The 17,763-nt window shown below is 45.1% G+C and overlaps 1 protein-coding gene across 2 annotated transcripts in view; it reads left to right on the top strand.

Moving 5' to 3' along the window:
• The window catches only part of UTP14A (UTP14A small subunit processome component), a 459,924-nt gene that overhangs the window by 192,407 nt on the left and 249,754 nt on the right, over positions 1 to 17,763 (top strand). For both annotated transcript variants that reach the window (XM_086918807.1, XM_086918806.1), the window contains exons 7-8: positions 8,122 to 8,241; positions 8,390 to 8,484. In XM_086918807.1, the coding sequence (XP_086774933.1) occupies positions 8,122 to 8,241; positions 8,390 to 8,484 (215 nt within the window). The remainder of the gene's footprint in view (positions 1 to 8,121; positions 8,242 to 8,389; positions 8,485 to 17,763) is intronic.

Below are 17,763 nucleotides of genomic sequence, written 5' to 3'. Positions count from 1 at the left end.
CTGGTATCCATGTTCAGAAGGGGCACCGGTCACTCCGCTTTGAAATGCGGCTCCGGGGCCCGAGTTTGCCAGTCAGGATCAATGATTTTAGAGGGCAGCCGCGGGGGAGCTCTGGAGCCCGCTGCTGCTTACATCGGTGTTCAAGCCACGCCCCTCCTGCGACTTGATATTCATGTAGTTCATTTTCCTCATCAGACATCATATTAAGTGGTAAATGTCCTTCGACTCCAAATTATGCTCCAGTAAAAATCATTTCCTTTAAGTGCAATATCTGTTCCAAAGCAGTTGCACCCAGGAATTTCGCAAAAACTTTGAACCAAGTTTCCCAATTAATAGAACTAAATAGGAGTTTCATCAGGTGTTTGCTAAAACGACGGAGGAGCAGGCATACTTTGAATATTGTTAAACTGAAGTAAAGACTCCAAGAAATGTGTATCACTGTATGACAAGAAGGTTCATGTTTGTACAAACTGACCATAAGAAAGGTGCAAGAAAGGCAGACATAGCCGACCTCATACTGAATCATGAAATTGACGTGACCATTTTAACCGAAACCTGGCTTTCCGCCGCGTCTTCCCCTTGTTTGGACATTTAGTTCCCCCAAACTACCAGATCATGAGACTGGACAGACAAATCAGATTGGGGGGAGGCATCGCGTGCATTCATAGGTCAGACATTACCATTACCAAAACTCACTCGGACCCCTTAGAATCTTGCGAATATCTAGGCATGTCTTTAAGATCAGCGGACAACCAAAACTGTAAACTCCATGCATTCTACCACCCGCCTGGCACAAAGACCAAGTTCCTAGACCAACTGATGTAAATCATTACCGTCAACTCTAGTCCCCAGTCTAATGATAGCTTCCTAGGTGACTTCAATATTCACTGGGAGGATCAGGCTGACAATCAAATCAAACTTTTTAAAACCTTCCTAGAAGAACAATCTTTAGTCCAGGGATGTCATCTCCCCACCCATTCCAAAGGTTCAACGTTAGACTGGGTAATAACCAAAGAAAAAGCAATCGAGAACATTATAATCACACCATGTGATTGGTCCAATCACCACATAATTACATTTGAAATTCCTCTGAGAAAAACTAAACCGACCTCACAAGCTGTTAAGCGAAAAAAATGGACCAGGGACACTAGAGGAATCAATATGGAAAACATAGCAGCCGTTCACTCAGACTCTCTGAGCGTAAATGGCGTCAATACCCTACCGCATCACACTTAGGCCAACTGAGACAATCCAGGAAAGCCTATAACAAAAGCATCCTTAAATCAAAAAAAGACTTCTTTTAGGAAAGAACTGGACAATGCTACAAACAGACCTAGGAAACTATTCGATATACTCAAAGAACAGTCGAATAAATCCGCCAAATCAGCACCGATCATCGCCAAAACAAGCTTAAATAGCGAGGATTTCTCAGTCTTCTTTACCAACAAAGCTAACGCACTAGAAAGGGAACTTAAAAAATCAGCTGAAGACTTGGAAAGGGAGAAGGGTTACTCAGATGAAACACAATTCCAACAAGAAGGTGACAATCCAAAAAACAACACGCGATGGTCAGGATTTAAGCCAATCAGCGAATTAGACATTTCAAAGATCATTTCAACTACTAAACCTAACAACCAAAGCAAAGTGCTGGTCTTCACTTAACCACCTGTTAATCCCATCGTGGACTAAGATCATAAATGCCTCGTTATCACAAGGACAAATCCCAGACTGCCTAAAAACTGGGCTAGTCATTCCTCTTCTAAAAAAACCCAACTGAAAACCCTTCTGATCCAAACAACTTCAGACCCGTTACTAACATCTCCATGCTTGCTAAAGTTCTGTAAAATGCAGCAACAACTGAGTCTTCACATCTCTGATTTCAATCTACTAAATGATTATCAATCAGGGTTCAGACCGAACCATAGTACAGAAACTGCAATCCTGCAAATAGTAGATGACGCGTTAAGGGCTCTTGACCACAATGACACATGTCTCCCAATATTGTTGGACTTGTCATCTGTGTTTGATATGGTAAACCATGCCAGAATCCTGGATAGGTTGAAAAACAGAATGGGGCTAGATGGTTTAGTACTTAACACCTTAGATGCGGCGCAAATATCCCTCCCCAGTGCTGCGCTGTCCATTGGAACTAGTGCTGAATGGACGTCCAATGGTCGTGCGCAGCACTGGGGAGGTAGTGCTGCCGTCGGCCAACGCCCCGATGCAGCACTTAAGAGGTTAAGTGGTTCAGCTCATTCCTAGAGAATAGATCTCAAAAATTCATTGTCAACCAAACCCTGTCAGGGTCTACCAGAAATACAATTGGAGTTCCACAAGGTTCTACGTTATCCCCGGCGATTTTCAATCTTTATGTAGGACCACTAACGGCTATACTACAAAATGCGAACATTGCATTCCATATGTACGCGGATGACACGCAGCTGTATATCAAGATGACTTCGACAGAAGATATAAAAACTATGAACCAAGCCCTTACGAATACCCTCCAATGGCTAACACTGAATCACCTGAAGCTAAACCCGCAAAAAACTGAATTCTTACTGATTACACCTCAGAAAAGTAAATTCAAGTCAGCAGAGTGGTCCAACTTTATCACAGCTCTAAAATGCACCCCGAAGACTGTCGACTCCATCAAATCTTTGGGAATTACTCTTGACAAAAATCTGAGCATGACTGCACACATTAACACAATGGCAAAGAACGCCCATTTCCACCTAAGCTACCTGCTTAAACTAAAACCATTCCTAAATAAAACAGATCTGAAAACAGCAGTCCAGTCACTGGTCATTTCATGGATAGAATATGGGTGCACTACTCTGGCAGGGCTTCCTAAGGTCACAACAGCCCCTTTGAAAGCATGTCTTAATGCAGCCGCAAGACTGATATCAGGATCAAAAAAATACGACCACATCTCCCCCCATCTGAAAGTACTCAACTGGCTACCCTTCGAGGCAAGAATTCACTTCGTTAGCATGCATCACCCACAATGCATTGCACCACAAAACTCCAGTTTACCTTGCACAGAAAATCACGCTGTCAGGAGGAAACCTAGGCACCAGGAGCAAAGACAATCTTATTCTGAAACCAGCTCGTTTTTGGAAGACAAAAACTTATGACCGAGCGTTCTCTGGGGCAGCACCACGAATTTGGAACGCTCTCCCCCCTAGCATTAGAAGAATTCCATCCACGACCCACATACGTTTGGATGGATTTTCCTTGGCTGTGATTTCAAACACAGCATCAAACATTACATTATTTTCTTTTTGTCAAACAGATTGGTTACAATGGAGATCAAGGTGGTTGAGGCGGCGGTCTCAGCAGCAAAGCTCTTCACAGTCTGTCTCAAACATAAAACAACTTTAAAAACATTGATCTCGCAACTGCACCACATCCATTTGTGGGAATGGGTGTCCGTGGGTCCAGCAGGAAGACAAATGTGCACCCATCCAATTTTGAGGAAACCTCTGTTCCCACTTATCCCTCCCTTACTTATCGCTTCTGTATCTCCCCTCAGCCTAACATCTTCATGAGTTAAGTCCTGGTATCGCTAAAGTAAAGATAAATAGCAGTTGAGAGAGTACTCCTCATTTAACAAGGCAATGTTTGACCCTTTGGCAGAGACTGTAACTCTTATTACCCCTTTGTGCAGATTATTGCTTAACCTAACAGGATGGGCTCTTTAGGAAGATCAATGATGAAGCCACTTCAGTGGTGCTTCGTTCTACATTGAACCAATTCGGGGCAGACCATCATCTCCTGATATCTAACCTCCCCGAGATCTGCATCAATTCGCTGTGATTGTCCAACCTCACAATCTTCTGGTAAGTGAGGCTTTCGGACCAGATGGGCACAAGGGTCACTTGTTACTGATGTCTCTCTTATGATTTTGGCAGCCTGTGTGGAACATAAAACCGACACCATCCTTTTTTGTATGCTCATTGCAGAACTGCAATATTTAGGAAATTATACTGAAACTACAACATCTAAAGGCATGTTTAACCATAATACATTGCCAATAAAATAAAATATTCTAAAACATTAAATGAAGAAAAATCTTAAAGGAAAAAAAAACCTCTAAAAAAATAAAATGGGAAAATTAATATCAAACCAAGTGAGTTTTTCAAGACCCTTTTTTATCAGTAGGGAGACCGATAAAGTCCTGAATTGGCTTGCCTTTCAAGCTTTTCAAAAAATGCTCTGAACTTAGTACCACCTCCTGGTGAAAGAAAAGGCAGCCTTACAAGTCAATGTAGAGTGCACACACCATCACATAGGCTGTATTATTGATGGGCAGAGGTAAACATCTTTTTAATCACAGTGAACACCTACCAAAAGGAAAATGTAAATAAATTAAATGAAATGTAAAATAAATGCAAATAGTTTCTCACACAGAACAGTCAAAGAGTGATGAAGAACTTCACAAGTATGAAAAATTGGAATGAGTAGACTCCTTCAAAACCATATAACTTGGGGGACATTACTGTTCACAAGACCCTCCAAAGAAAAAAGCACAATTGTTTATAAAAAAGAATTGGAAGGTGTACAGTGCCCACAGTAGCAAGTTAAACTTCAAAGTTTGAAAAAAGACCAAAGCAGCTCCGTGCAAGATGGGAAAAGAACTATGCTTCAGACGTGTATTTTTAAAGGGGACAAAGTGAAAAAATAATTTAGACTTACCAAACACACACAAAAAAAACCTAAGCTATTCAACCACAACCAACAACAAAGCATTCAAAAATTGGGAAACCTTGACCACTTTAACACAGTATAAATTGCTGGCATTTACAGTTCACCACACCCCTCCAAACAATGCTAATTGGATCTAGATTGGAATGTTTGCAGTGCCCTCTGTAACAAGTCAAATTGTCGAACCTTAACAAAAAGCAAATCCTTGCGGGATGGAAAAGGAACAAAGTGTCGGACACAAATCAAGTTATGACATGTATGATCCTTAATCAGTAGATCTCCAAATGGAAAAGTTACCAGTTGTAGGATTTATATAGTGGACCAAATCGAGGTAGACTATGTAGAGATTCCAGGCAACCCTTATTAGTTTACAGAGACATAACTGATTACACTAAATGCTCTTTTGTGGTAGTGTGAGTGACTCTGATTAGGCTACTCGTAGTGTAGTGCTAAGCATTAGTTTTACTCACACAGGCAGTAAATGACACATTCAAGAATAAATCGAGACCGATTTAGAATCATAGATCATATTTTTATATGAATTTTGAAACAAAGGACTTCGTTATCAAACAAGTAATTTTTTGAAATATTGCTTTTTACAGGTAAGTAAAGTGTTCTCTAAAATGCGTCTTTATGCAGCAAGGCTTTCCTATGGGTAAACAGACATATGTTGCATACAGTAATTTATAGTTGGTTTCTGGGGGTCTCCTTAGGGACTTAGGATTGTAGGGGCCAAGGTCCAAAGTACCACCAGCAGTTACTCATTACCTTCCCTGGGGTTACTGAGTGGAGAGGTGCTGGTCGGGTTGCTAGCTTTGTGCGCTACGCCAGTGGAAAGAAGGCAGGCCACTCAAAACAGGTTGCAGAGCGGGACAAGTCCGGGAGCGCTCAGGACGGGGGAATTGGTGTTCTCAAGAGTGCCTGGGGCAAGAAGGCACAGTCAATTCTCAGGGACCCGGGCTGGGACGTTCTGGTTCAGAGTAGATAGGTCAGCTGGGCTTGGTGAGTTAAAGGCCCTTGCGGGTCTCGGTCTCTCTAGTTGAGGGTGCAAAATCAGGACGTCTGGGCCACTCTGGAAGTGGGTCTCTGCAGTGCTGACGTCCCTCAACGGTAGCTCAGTCTTGATGCAGTGGGATTCCGGATTGGACTCTCATGGGCTTTGTTTGCTGAAGGGGGTCCAGTACTGGGGCTGTGCTGTTCCAGTTGGTCCTTCAGTCCTCTCACTTGTTTGGGGACAGATCTGTCCTAATGGTGCACAGATACCTCTTCCTGGGTGGCTGCTGCGTGGGGCTTGTTTGGGATTTGCTACGCTGTGAACCAGGCTCAGCTTCTACAGTGCCTGTAGCTCCTGTACTCCACTTGGTCACAATTGTCGAGACTGGTGCAGGGAGGGTTTGGCGCCAGAAGTCCACAGCATGTCTACAGTTCTTGTTTACTTGCGACACTTCTTTGTCCTCATCTTCTGGATCAATTAAATCTAAGTTCCTGGCATCAGGAGTGCCTTCTAAATATTCAGTTATGGGGCATTAAGGGGAGTGACAGGTAGTAGCCAATGGGCTGCAAACCTTTAGGGTGACTACACCCCCTATATGACCACTTTCTGTGGGAAGTGGGCATAACCCTGACCCAATGAGTCTAATTCCTCCAAAACAAAGATGGTGGAATTCTAAGTTCCGCGTGCACAACAGGTAGCCCACCTAAAGTGTGGAACTAGCCTGATAGGGAACACACCTACTGACTAGCTAATTTTCCTGCCTGTCCTGGTGCCATACGTACCTGGGCAGGGGGTGGCATTTCCTCTGTCTAGGGAAGCCTTAGTCTCATATCAAAGGTGGCAGAGGCCTATGAAGCCTCCTGCCTTGATTTGATGTTTACTTCACCATCCTGCTTAGAGGAGGCAACACCACCGACCAGAGAAGGCATTGTTTTTGCCCTCAGAGAGCCCTGGCTCTTACCTGCAGGGGGATCAGAAACCTGTATGTGGTGGCAGGCTGGTCTACATTAGTCAGCCAGAGCACTAGTAGTTGGTAGGTTTTCAGAGGACACCTCTAAGGTGCCTTCTGGGTGCATGTTTTAATAAATCAATCACTGGAATATGTGTGGGCTCATTAACACAAGGTGTTTGATACCAAACATCTCTGGTTTCAGTGAAGCCATCATGTAGCTGGGTAACTCGTAATTTCCAGTGTCAAGCACATGTACTTAAAATGGCTTCCCTGTTCACTTGTACTGTCTAAGAATCAACTTGGACATCACAGGGACATATCTACTCATGCAGATATGCCACACATGTAGCATAGTGCACCCTGTGTTAGGGCTGTGCGGCCTGCTGTAGGGGAGACATGCAGTGTCCGCAGGCATGGCATACTGGAGGTGTGCCTTTTCGTGTCTTCACTTTTCTCCCCACCATGTCATGCAGCCTGTAATAGCAGTTCACATTAGTGTGGTCAGGGATCACTTAAGGTCGCACAATACATGCTGCACTTTAGTCTACCTGCCATAGATACCAGGGGTACCATTTACTTGGGACTTGCAGAGGGTGCTATAGGTATTGCCCAGGGGGAACAATTGTACAGTTTTAGAGAAAGATTTGGCACTGGGGAGTTGGAAGACTAGTAAGAACCTAGTCACTTCTGTCAAAATTGCATCAAATACCAGGCAAAATGTGGGGGTGACCATGTCAAAAAGGGCCACTTTCCTACATCAGTACAGTACAATTTTCGGATGATATATTACTTTTTATTTTTTACCGTTTTCTCTAATTTCCTGTAATGTCATTTAACATTTTTTTTCAATTTAGTTTTTTTCAATAATATCTTTTCTGAACATTTTATTGTCAATATTAAGGTTTTAGGTATTTTTTAGTGTGTATTATGAATGTGTACCATAAAATGCATAGCCTTGGTTGGAGGAATACTTCCAGGTTTTAATATAGCCTCATTGTATAACTGACAAACTAAACAATTTCATAGTATTTGAAAAGGAAGTTTCAGATTGGGTCCAGCAGCTTATACTTCATTGCATCATTAATCTCAAAAAACAGCTGCCTCTGAGACCAGGAAAACTGATTAATCTGGCTTTTATGAGGAGCAGTGATATACAGTAAATGTTTGACTGTTACTGCCCAAAGCTCCTCACACAAAGTCTCGATTCAAAAGTGCTCCAATATCGAAATGTCGTACTGGGACACTGTAATCAACTAACCTGAATTATTGCCTGTACGTTTCCAGAATTCCCAAACCCATTCACACCAACACGATGTTGGTCAACATATAGGATTCAAAAATAGATATGGATATTTTCTTGATTATTCACACCAATCAGCTATTTATGTCATTCAATATGAACTTTAAAAAATGTTTTGCTTCATCTCCCTGACCGTTTCATTGCTTATTTTGTTTTTGTTACTTATAGGCACGCACCCCACTAGAGCAGGAAATATTTAACATTCTCCATAAAAATAAGCAACCATTGACAGACCCATTACTTACGCCAGTGGAGGAGGCCTCATTGAAAGCCATGAGTTTGGAGGAGGTGAGTACCGAGATGGTATCCTTTCCTTATTTCCTTCTCATTCCAAGATGTACTATTCCTATTCACTCTAGAAACCTGTTACTGCATGCAGACATCTACTAAGCATTTAAGTAAGCCTGTCCCAACATTCTTCATTTTAATATTTTAGGCAAAGTTACGTCGAGAGGAACTGCAGAAAGCACGGGCACTCCAGTCTTACTATGAATCCAAAGCCAGAAGAGAAAGAAGGATTAAAAGTAAAAAGTATGTATTTAGTGCTTTTTTTTCAAAATTATTTTTTAGCAAGTAACTCTGGGATGTAAATGCTATAAAAAGTGGTCAATTATTCAGGGTTAACATTTTTTTTATTTACTATTGTATCATCATGTATACATTTTTAGATCTCGCCTATACAATGAATGCAGTGTTCTGCAAGACATGTTTACTCTCTATACTCTACTCTATGCCACACCACTCTATTCCAGTCTTCTCTACACCACTGTACTGTATGCCACTCTACTGTTTCTCCATGCTGCTCTATGCCACTGTACTGTATGCAGTTCCACTCTGCCACTCTACTCTACACCATTCCATTCTATTTATTTATTTATTTATTTATTTTTTGCTATTTTTAAAGCGCGCAAATACCCATACAGGTGTCTCGGCGCTGGTGATCAGAGAACTCCTTACATTTTGAGGGGGTGGTTAGGCAGAGGAGAAAAGCCATGTCTTGAGGCTTTTTCGGAATTTGAGGAGGGTCGGGGCAGTTTTGATATGCAATGGGAGGGTGTTCCACAATTTAGCAGTGGCTGTAGTGAAGCACCTGTCTCCCCAAGTGGCCTTCCTACAGTGCGCCCCTCTCCTTTGCGCCCCTCCACTCTACTTTATGCCACTCTACTCCTCGCCCCCTACTCTACTTTGACATTCTACTCTATGCCACTAACTTTAAGCCATGCTGCTGTGCAACATGACTAAAAGACATTGGTAAAGCCAATAGTTCTCATATAGGTGTGACCTTTTGGCTCTGCCAATGCTTGTTCCTGATATCTTTCCATCCTGAGTATGGTGAGGAGGTGATTGGGCTGCTGAATAGTTTGCTGTTTTCTTATTATAGCCATGTCTTGTCTGTATAAGCTTACATTATAAGACACACTAATCCCTTTTCGCTATCTACTATAAATTCTCCAGCACTGGATCTTTCATAAATTCACATCCTTGAATACTTACCTCATCATCCTGCTGGGTACCATTGTTAAACAGCTGACTTTCTACTGCCTCTGAAAATATTGAGACAACAGACATCCTTGTTTTAAGTGCACCAAAATCTGACAAATGAGTTGGAGATAAAGTGATCCCTCTTTCTCTTCCTTGAGTGTTCGACTGCCACATTTTCTACTACGTAATAGAGTGAGGGAATCCTTTAGAGGTCTCTTTCCTTATTGAAAATCTTTGGAAGATTTTGACTTTGAACTCAACATATTTTCAGAGATCATGCATGTTAGGATTATTTGTGATTGGACAATTTATTGAGGAGAAAATGGCAAACCGCAAAAGATATTCCTTTTTAAAAGGTTTGATGCTTATAATAAAAGGCGTGTATGTAAAGGACAGCCATAAGCTAGGCATAGTTTGCCTTTACCCTGATCATAACCCAAAGAAATAGGATATTTGTGTCACTCTTCCTAAGAAGACCTTAAAAGATAGTGACCGACTTCTGGGCTTACTCTCTTGGTAGACAACACATCAGCTCCTTTATGTCTTGTGTAGGAAAGGGCCTCTATTTGACATGGCCATCCCCACTTTTTTCCTGTAAATTGATGCAATTTTGACAGAAGTGCACTGGGTTCCCGCTAACCGGATCCCAAGTGCCAGATCTCTTTCCCTAAACTGTACAATTATATATCCAGTTGGCAATACCTTTAGCACCCCCTGTATGTTCCTAGTAAGTGGTTCCCCTGCACATAAAGCAAGGAGATTGACCAAGGCCCGTTTGGTACCGGATAAGGTGGGTTAATTAGTAGTCAGAGAGTTGTGCTTACCTTCAAGCTAGACCCACCCTTTAGGTGGGCTACCTGATGTAGATACGAAAGTTACATTTCTGCCATCTTGGTGATGACAGAATTAGGAACTCTTGACGAGGTTATGCCTACTTCCCACAGGAAATGGACATACAGGCGGAATAGGGACCCCAGGGGTAAGTAGCTCATTGACAACTACCCTACACTCCCCTAACGCCCCTAAATCTAGTATTTAGGGGAGCCCCTGGCACCAGTAATTCAGACCCTGCCGACCTGAAAGAAGGGGACAGATGCTGAAGAGACGGAAAAGAAAGAAAAGAGGAACAGCAACTGACTTGCTGCCAAGCCTGCTGACCTGCCTGCAGTCCTCGACAAGTGCGCCAAAGATGACTTCGCCCACAGCTGCTGTGCCTCCTAAAGGCTGGGAGGTCTACCAGCCCTTCACCCAAGACCCAGGAACTCCTGTGGAATAGCGGAGCTGCTTCCCTACATTCTACAGGCAGCCCAAGAGAACTGTGAGGACTCCGGAAAGCACCACTGCACTGTGCCTCTTACCCTGAGTCAAAGTGGGCAACAGTGCCAGAGTGGTCTCCAGACCATGCAGGGACGAAGCTCACCTTGGGTTTGCCAAAAGTGGACTCTAAATGTGCTGCAGGCTCCTTTTACTGTGACTATCTCCGGTAGTGAAGCTGCCTCAGCCCAAGGAGAAGAGGATCAAAGGTGTCTCTATGTCCCCGGGCATCGTGAGATCTGAACCCACTTTTTGTCCGAACCGATCCCCATAGACTTCTACTGGGCACCAGATGTTGAAAAGCAGCTCCGCATCTACCCGAGGTGACCTGTTGGTGCTGCCTTGGACCCTGCCCCATACTCACCTGTCTTTCCTCCATAGGATAACATTACCGCTCAATAAATTGCACTGTGTCCATTTTTAGAAACTGTAAAAATTCATAACTCAAAACACACTTACCTGATTTTGATGATCGTGGTGCCTAAAGTTGTATAAAGATAAGTGTTATTTTTATAAATTGGTTTGGATCTCCTCATTGAGTGGTGTCATTTATTGGCTGTGTGCATGCAGCAGATGTCTAACACTCCTCTCTGATAAGCCTAAGGTTGACCCCCCCCCCCCCCCCCCCCCCCCCCTCAAGACTGCACCTTGAGATTGCTAGATCACGCCCCTGTCCGCTCATAAGGGATACCTGGACTCTTTGCACATTACCACTTTTTGGTATACCATATAAAGAAATAGCTTCCTATTTCTAGTAACTGGCAAGATGAAGAAATTGGATTAAGAGTAAGCCAAGAACGCAAATGAAGGAGGTTCAGCATCCTCGTGACCTCCGATGATGGCAGTTCAGGAGCCACTCCGTGACCTCCGCTGTGGACAGAATACCTCTCGATGAAACCGAAACCACTTCCGTTGATGATTGATCAACTGATGGTACAAAACCCACTATCAACAAGAGATAAGCCGATTGCACGGACCTGCCATTGACAAAGTTTTAATAAACAGCACACAACTTACAACTGAAGAAATGTTTACCCCCAGCATACTAATGGAACATTGATTATAGTATTGATGGATTCAAGTGCATAAGGTCCACACTAGCAAGCTGCCCTGCCGACAGACAGTAGACCAGTACCAAAAGTGCACTACTCGTCAGTAGTTCAGCCACATTTATCTTCGTTAATAAATTCACCATTGCTTTCAGTCTTGAATACTCAACCTATGGCTCTCTTCAGAGCTATCTCTTTAACTTCCAGGGGTTAATCTGCTAGATATAGTGATAATAAGAGACAAAAAAGAAAGTCATCAGAGAAACCAGTGGTAGGCTTCTTCAACTCATTAGAAGGTAAGGAAGAGGACCAGTATACCACAACACCCAGGCAACCACATATTGAGTTTCTGCTACATCCGAGCAGTGAAGAAATCATCCTCCCTTATGTAAATTGTCAAACTCGATACGTGCAGTCCCCATCAAGCACCAGCCAATATTTTTTTTGATAATCAAGTTTATTGGTTTTAAAGAACAAATCACAAAATACATTCGGCAGCAAAATCAAGCACATTATTTGGATAAAATACATTTGAAAGAGAGACGATAGAGACTTGTAAGTCATTCTCTAGGATAAATTCGAACACTTGCATATGGTTATTCCTGTACAAGACACCCACGCACCCCTTAGGGCAGTAGATTGAACCATTTGCCCCATATCTTGCCAAAAAGCTCGGGGCAGCCCCAGGCCTCAAAGAGTTCCACACCAGTCCACCCCGTCTCCATTTCCGTATAGTAGGGGGCTTGGCCTGAGACCAGAGTGCCGCTATATCTCGCTTCGCTACTGCCACCGCTGTTCCTAGGAATCGCTTATCGGCCTGAGATCCATCAAGGCCAACACACACACACCCAGGACCAAACGTAGTGGGTCATGTGGAACCGTCCACCGCAGGGTCTGTGTGAGTTCCAGTTCCACCCCCGCCCAAAATGGTGCAAGGACAGGGCATTGCCAAATCATGTGGTAGAAGTCCGCAGGGGAGTGATTGCATCACGTGCAGGTCGGGGAGGGGCACATACGGGCGCTGTGAAGGCCTGCAGTGGTGAGGTAAGCCGTATAGAGTTAATAGAGTTGGACTAGACGCAACTTGGAGGAGGTCGTCAAGGTCTTGGGGGCCATGAAAACATCTCTCCTGTCTGCGTCTTCTAGGGGGCCCAACCAACACTCCCAGCGGGCACGTAACAAGTCTAGGGATGCAGGGCCATTGTTCACTAGGGCGTAGTAATTCCGCGACCCCCCCCCCCCCCCCCCCCCCCGCTACCCAGGTTCCCCATCATCACTTGGGCATCAAGGGGGCTGAATTCAGGGAAGGAGGTGGGTAACGGAATATGTACTTGAAGGGCATGCCTTAGCTGTAGGTATTTATTAAATTGGGAGGAATGGAGGGAATGGCGCTGCTGTATATCTGCAAAAGATCTGATGTGTTCCCCAACCCAGACGTCCCCTAGTAGCGAGATCCCAATGTGGTCCCACCGACGGAAGTCACGGAGAGACGAGGCCTCTCTCAGCTAAACACCACACCACAAGGGCGTCTGCCTGGTGAGTTTCCTATCCCATTTCGTGTGGCGCAAGGCTGTGCGCCAGGCCATGAGCACCGTTCGGGTGATGGGGAGGAGGACCTGCGGTATGGGGGCCCCATACAGGTAGGCCTGGAGTTGTGGGAAGTCCAATGATCGGAGCTCAACCCGGTACGCCTGGTCGGACCAGCCGCCTCCCAACCAGTCGTGACTGACGATGCGTCTCGTGGCCAGATAGTAGAGGTGGAGGTTGGTTACCCCCATGCCCCCGTCGTAGGGAGGTATGCGGCAGTGTGCCAGGGACATTCGCGGTCTTCCACCCCATCCCCCATAAAAACCGGGTGAGAGTACTGTCAATTTCACGAAACCAGCTCTCCAGGAGGTGAAGAGTAATATTTTGTAATATACAAAAAACGGGGGAGAACCATCATTTTAAAAAGGGCACTTCTGGCAAGGGGGTTGAGAGGGAGGGAGTGCCATTTACTGAGATCCGCCTTGGCCTTGGTAACCAGGGGCATAATATTCAGAGCCCATTCTAATTCTGGAAGGAACGCGACCCACACCCACAGGTACTTGAATGACTGCCTGTGCAGGGGAATGGTCATTTGCCAATCGAAGCAAGCACGAGACGGATGGAGGGGAACCACAGTGGATTTTGCCGGGTTGAGGCGGAGGCCGGAGACCCATTCGAAGGCAGAGAGGACGTCCAAGCACCGTGGGCCGGAACTCTTGGGGTCCGCCAGGAAGAGGAGGATGTAGAGGGTGATCTTGTCGACCTGATAAGGGCCCTAAGCCCATCTTCGGATGTGGGGGTCCTGACGTATGAGAGAGGCTCCATCGGTAACGTGAAGGAGAGCGGACAGCCCTGGCGAGTGCCCCTCTGAATAGGGAACGTCTCTGAGAGCACACCATTAATTAGGACCCTCGCCTTAGGACTGGAGTATAAGACACGGATGAGGCGCCGAAATGGGGTGCCGAAACCTATCACCTCTAACACGTCTCCCAAGTAGCTCCAGTCCACTGTATCAAATGCTTTTTCAAAGTCAATGAAGAGCAGGGCCAGATTTGGGGTGAGAATATGGCGGTGTGCAAGGGCGAGGTGGAGGCAGCGTATGCAATGTCGGGTACCCCGGGCAGGCATAAAACCGCATTGGTTTGGATGGACGAAATCTTGTAAATGGGGGCGGAGTCGTGAAGCCACGGCAGTGGCAAAAATGTTAACCTCGGTCTTAATGAGGGAAATGGGGCGTTAATCCACACATGCAAGGGAAGGTGGCTGTGTCTTTGGGAGGACCACAATAGTGGCTATGTCTGACTCTGGGGGAAAGGACCCTGTGTCTACAACATGCTTAAACAATTCCACTAAGTGTGGGACCAACATGACGCAATAGGTCGCATAGTATTCTTGGGGATAGCCGTCCAGCCCTGGCGTCTTACCGGAGTGCAGGAGCGAAATGGCCCCATGTATCTCCTCCGGGCTGAAGGGAAGATCCAGAGTCTCTGAGACAGTCTGCGAGAGGCAGGGCAACTGGTTCCCGGTTTCGGACAGCAATTCAGCCAGGGAGGTTTCGGGAGGTCGGACCGCGTATAGGGCAGCGTAATAACCCGCAAATGCTTGGGCAGTTGCCCGAGAGGTAACGTGGTGAACACCGGTCCCATCACGGATCTCGGGAATAATGCAGTTGGCTTTGGGGTATGAAACTAAATTATAAAGTAATTTGCCATTTTTATCACATTTTTTCATCCATCTCAGTCTGGCTTTAGAACTGGTTTCTCCAGCGAAACCACATTACTGGGAGTAACGGAGAACCTGCGCCAACACCTTGACAGAGGAGACACGGCGGCGCTCATACTGTTCGACCTCAGCGCACCGTTCGATATGATCTCACACACCATACTCATCAATCCACTAAATTCACTAGGCATTCGTGGCCCAGCACTGAAATGGATCTCCTCATTCTTTGCCCACCGTACGTTTCAAATCTTCTCTACCACTTCCAACTCCAACTTTCACTCCTCACCATATGGGGTACCCCAGGGCTCAGTACTCAGTCCTTTGCTTTTTAACTTGTACATCAGGCCTTTAGCTTATATTGCGGATCAAGCTGGCCTAACCCTATTCACTTACGCAGATGACTCCCAGATCATCTTTTCACTTTCAAACAGTGATCCTGGCTCCACTTCCCTTCTTCATGCAGGCTTAGGGAAAATCGCCACTTGGATGAGTGACAACCTCCTAAAACTAAATGGCGGTAAGACCGAGGTCTTGATTCTCGGGAAAAAGAAAGAACTATGGACCCCGACTCACTGGCCTGTTGAAATGGGTCCCCTCCCGCTGCCCTCCAGACATGTCCGTAATTTGGGAATTACCATTGATGATGCCTTGACCATGCACCAACAGGTAGTCGAGGTCTCTGCAATCTGTTTTACTATCTTGCGCTGGCTCAGGAAAATCATCTGGATGCTGCCTAGTGATACCCAAAAATCTGTAGTCCATGCCCTTATAACATCCAGGCTGGACTACGGCAATGTCCTTTACTTGGACGCTAACAAGGCAGTGACTAGACAACTGCAACTAGTGCAAAACTCTGCCGCAAGACTACTATGCAAAATTCCCAAAACAGCCCACATCTCCGGACACCTTTGCGACCTACATTGGCTCAGGGTAGAGAGTCGTATAAAATTCAAAACCCGAGCTATATGTTTAAAATCAAAACGGGCACTGCCCCACAATACCTACAATCCCTTGTCCGTTCCTACACTCCCTCTCGCCTCCTCCGATCCACCTTTCACGGCAACTTCACTGTACCCAGAATTAGACTTGCCAGGATGGGTGGCAGTTCTTTCTCTTGCCTCTGCCCAAAACTGTGGAATTCTCTCCCCCCTGACATCCGCAAAGAAACCATCTATGTAAGTTTCCGCAGAGCCCTTATGACCTGGCTTTTCAACCAATAATTCCGTCTTTCTGTAGTACCGAGGTTACCTGTCTCTGACTGTCCAGCGCCGGGAAACCCTTTGTGGGTAGCTGTCGCGCTCTACAAGCGCAATAAATAAATAAATAAAATAAATAAACACCAAGGTAGCACCTGTCGTGTCGCGGGAGGTTTGCATAACTGCATTGAAATCGCCTCCAATGACTGTCAGACCCTGTGGAAAGGTGGATACTACGAGTGTGAGACATCGAAGGGCAGAGGACGTTGTGGCGGGGGAATGTATCCACACAGGAGATTAAAAGGATGCCCTTCGATCTTGTCCGTCAGGGCCACGTAGCGGCCCTGTGTGTCCATCTCAGCCTGTGCCAAGGTAAAGGGAAGCCCCTTTCGAAGCAGTATGGCAATCCCCTGGGAGCCCCGTGCGAAACCAGAATGCCAGACCCTGTCGAACCCATACCGGGCGAGGAAGGAGCAGTGAGTGCCCAGAAGGTGTGTTTTCTGTAGAAAAAGGATATCAGGCACATGACGCTGGGCGCTGCGAAGAACAGCAGTACGTTTTATGCTGTCTAGTAGGCCGTTGACATTCCACAACAGAATGTGGAGGGGTCTATTTAAGGTGGACGTCATCTGGGTGGACAGTGTGAAAAAAGAATAGTACAAGCGAGCACCAGCCATTATTTAGAGGCCTCATTCACTTTTAGCTTTGTGAACTATGATGCAAGTGTCTGTTAAATTGTGGACATTCTTAAAACAATGTTTTTGGTGTTTGCAGTGCATTCACTGGAGTAATTGCTTATTAAATCGCCTTCTAAGCCACAAGACCTAATCAAACCTCTTGAGCCTCCTGTAAGTGTGCTATCACCGGTTCCTTCAACTCGGAGAGTACAGCTACAGAACCTGAGCTGCAACAAAAATCATCAGAATCGGAGATTTATTGAAAAACAAGCTTATCATATCAAGAGTGACGCCATCAAAGATTACGATAATGACTCAAATAATTCTCATGTTCATGTTGGCGATATTAATAACAACATTGAAGATGAGCATCAAGAACAGGATATCTCTCAAGGTAAGCAGACCCACTGGGTTTCAGAGTGAGATGGCTACTTATCTCCGGGAAATGCAAGCCCAGAACCTGCACCAAGCATTTCACCGCCTTATGACTCTGGATGATGTCTTACATTGGTGGAATCAGTTTCCAATAAATTCAGCCTGCCTACAGTGGCAGTTAGGAGATCTTGCTTGATAAATTCCTCCCTTATTTATTATCTTGCTTGATAAATTCCTCCCTTATTTACTATTTGCTTATTCAGACCTTAAATATTAATTCATCATAGTACATTTATCATCAATTTTCGTAGGTACTTGAGAAAGCAGGCAACTCCAGCTTTTTTCTGTGCATTCCCTAGTACAATAACCAGCACCAGCTTGGGAGTTTAATAACCATTGAGGCTGATTTGATTAAAACCCATTTTGAATCTACATAACTTTTTTAGTTTGGGAATGGGAGCTCACTGC

The sequence above is a fragment of the Lissotriton vulgaris genome, chromosome 4_1 (genome assembly GCF_964263255.1).
Source record: "Lissotriton vulgaris chromosome 4_1, aLisVul1.2, whole genome shotgun sequence".
NCBI classification, from domain to species: Eukaryota; Metazoa; Chordata; class Amphibia; order Caudata; family Salamandridae; genus Lissotriton; species Lissotriton vulgaris.
This window is presented reverse-complemented; position numbering and strand designations above follow the sequence as displayed.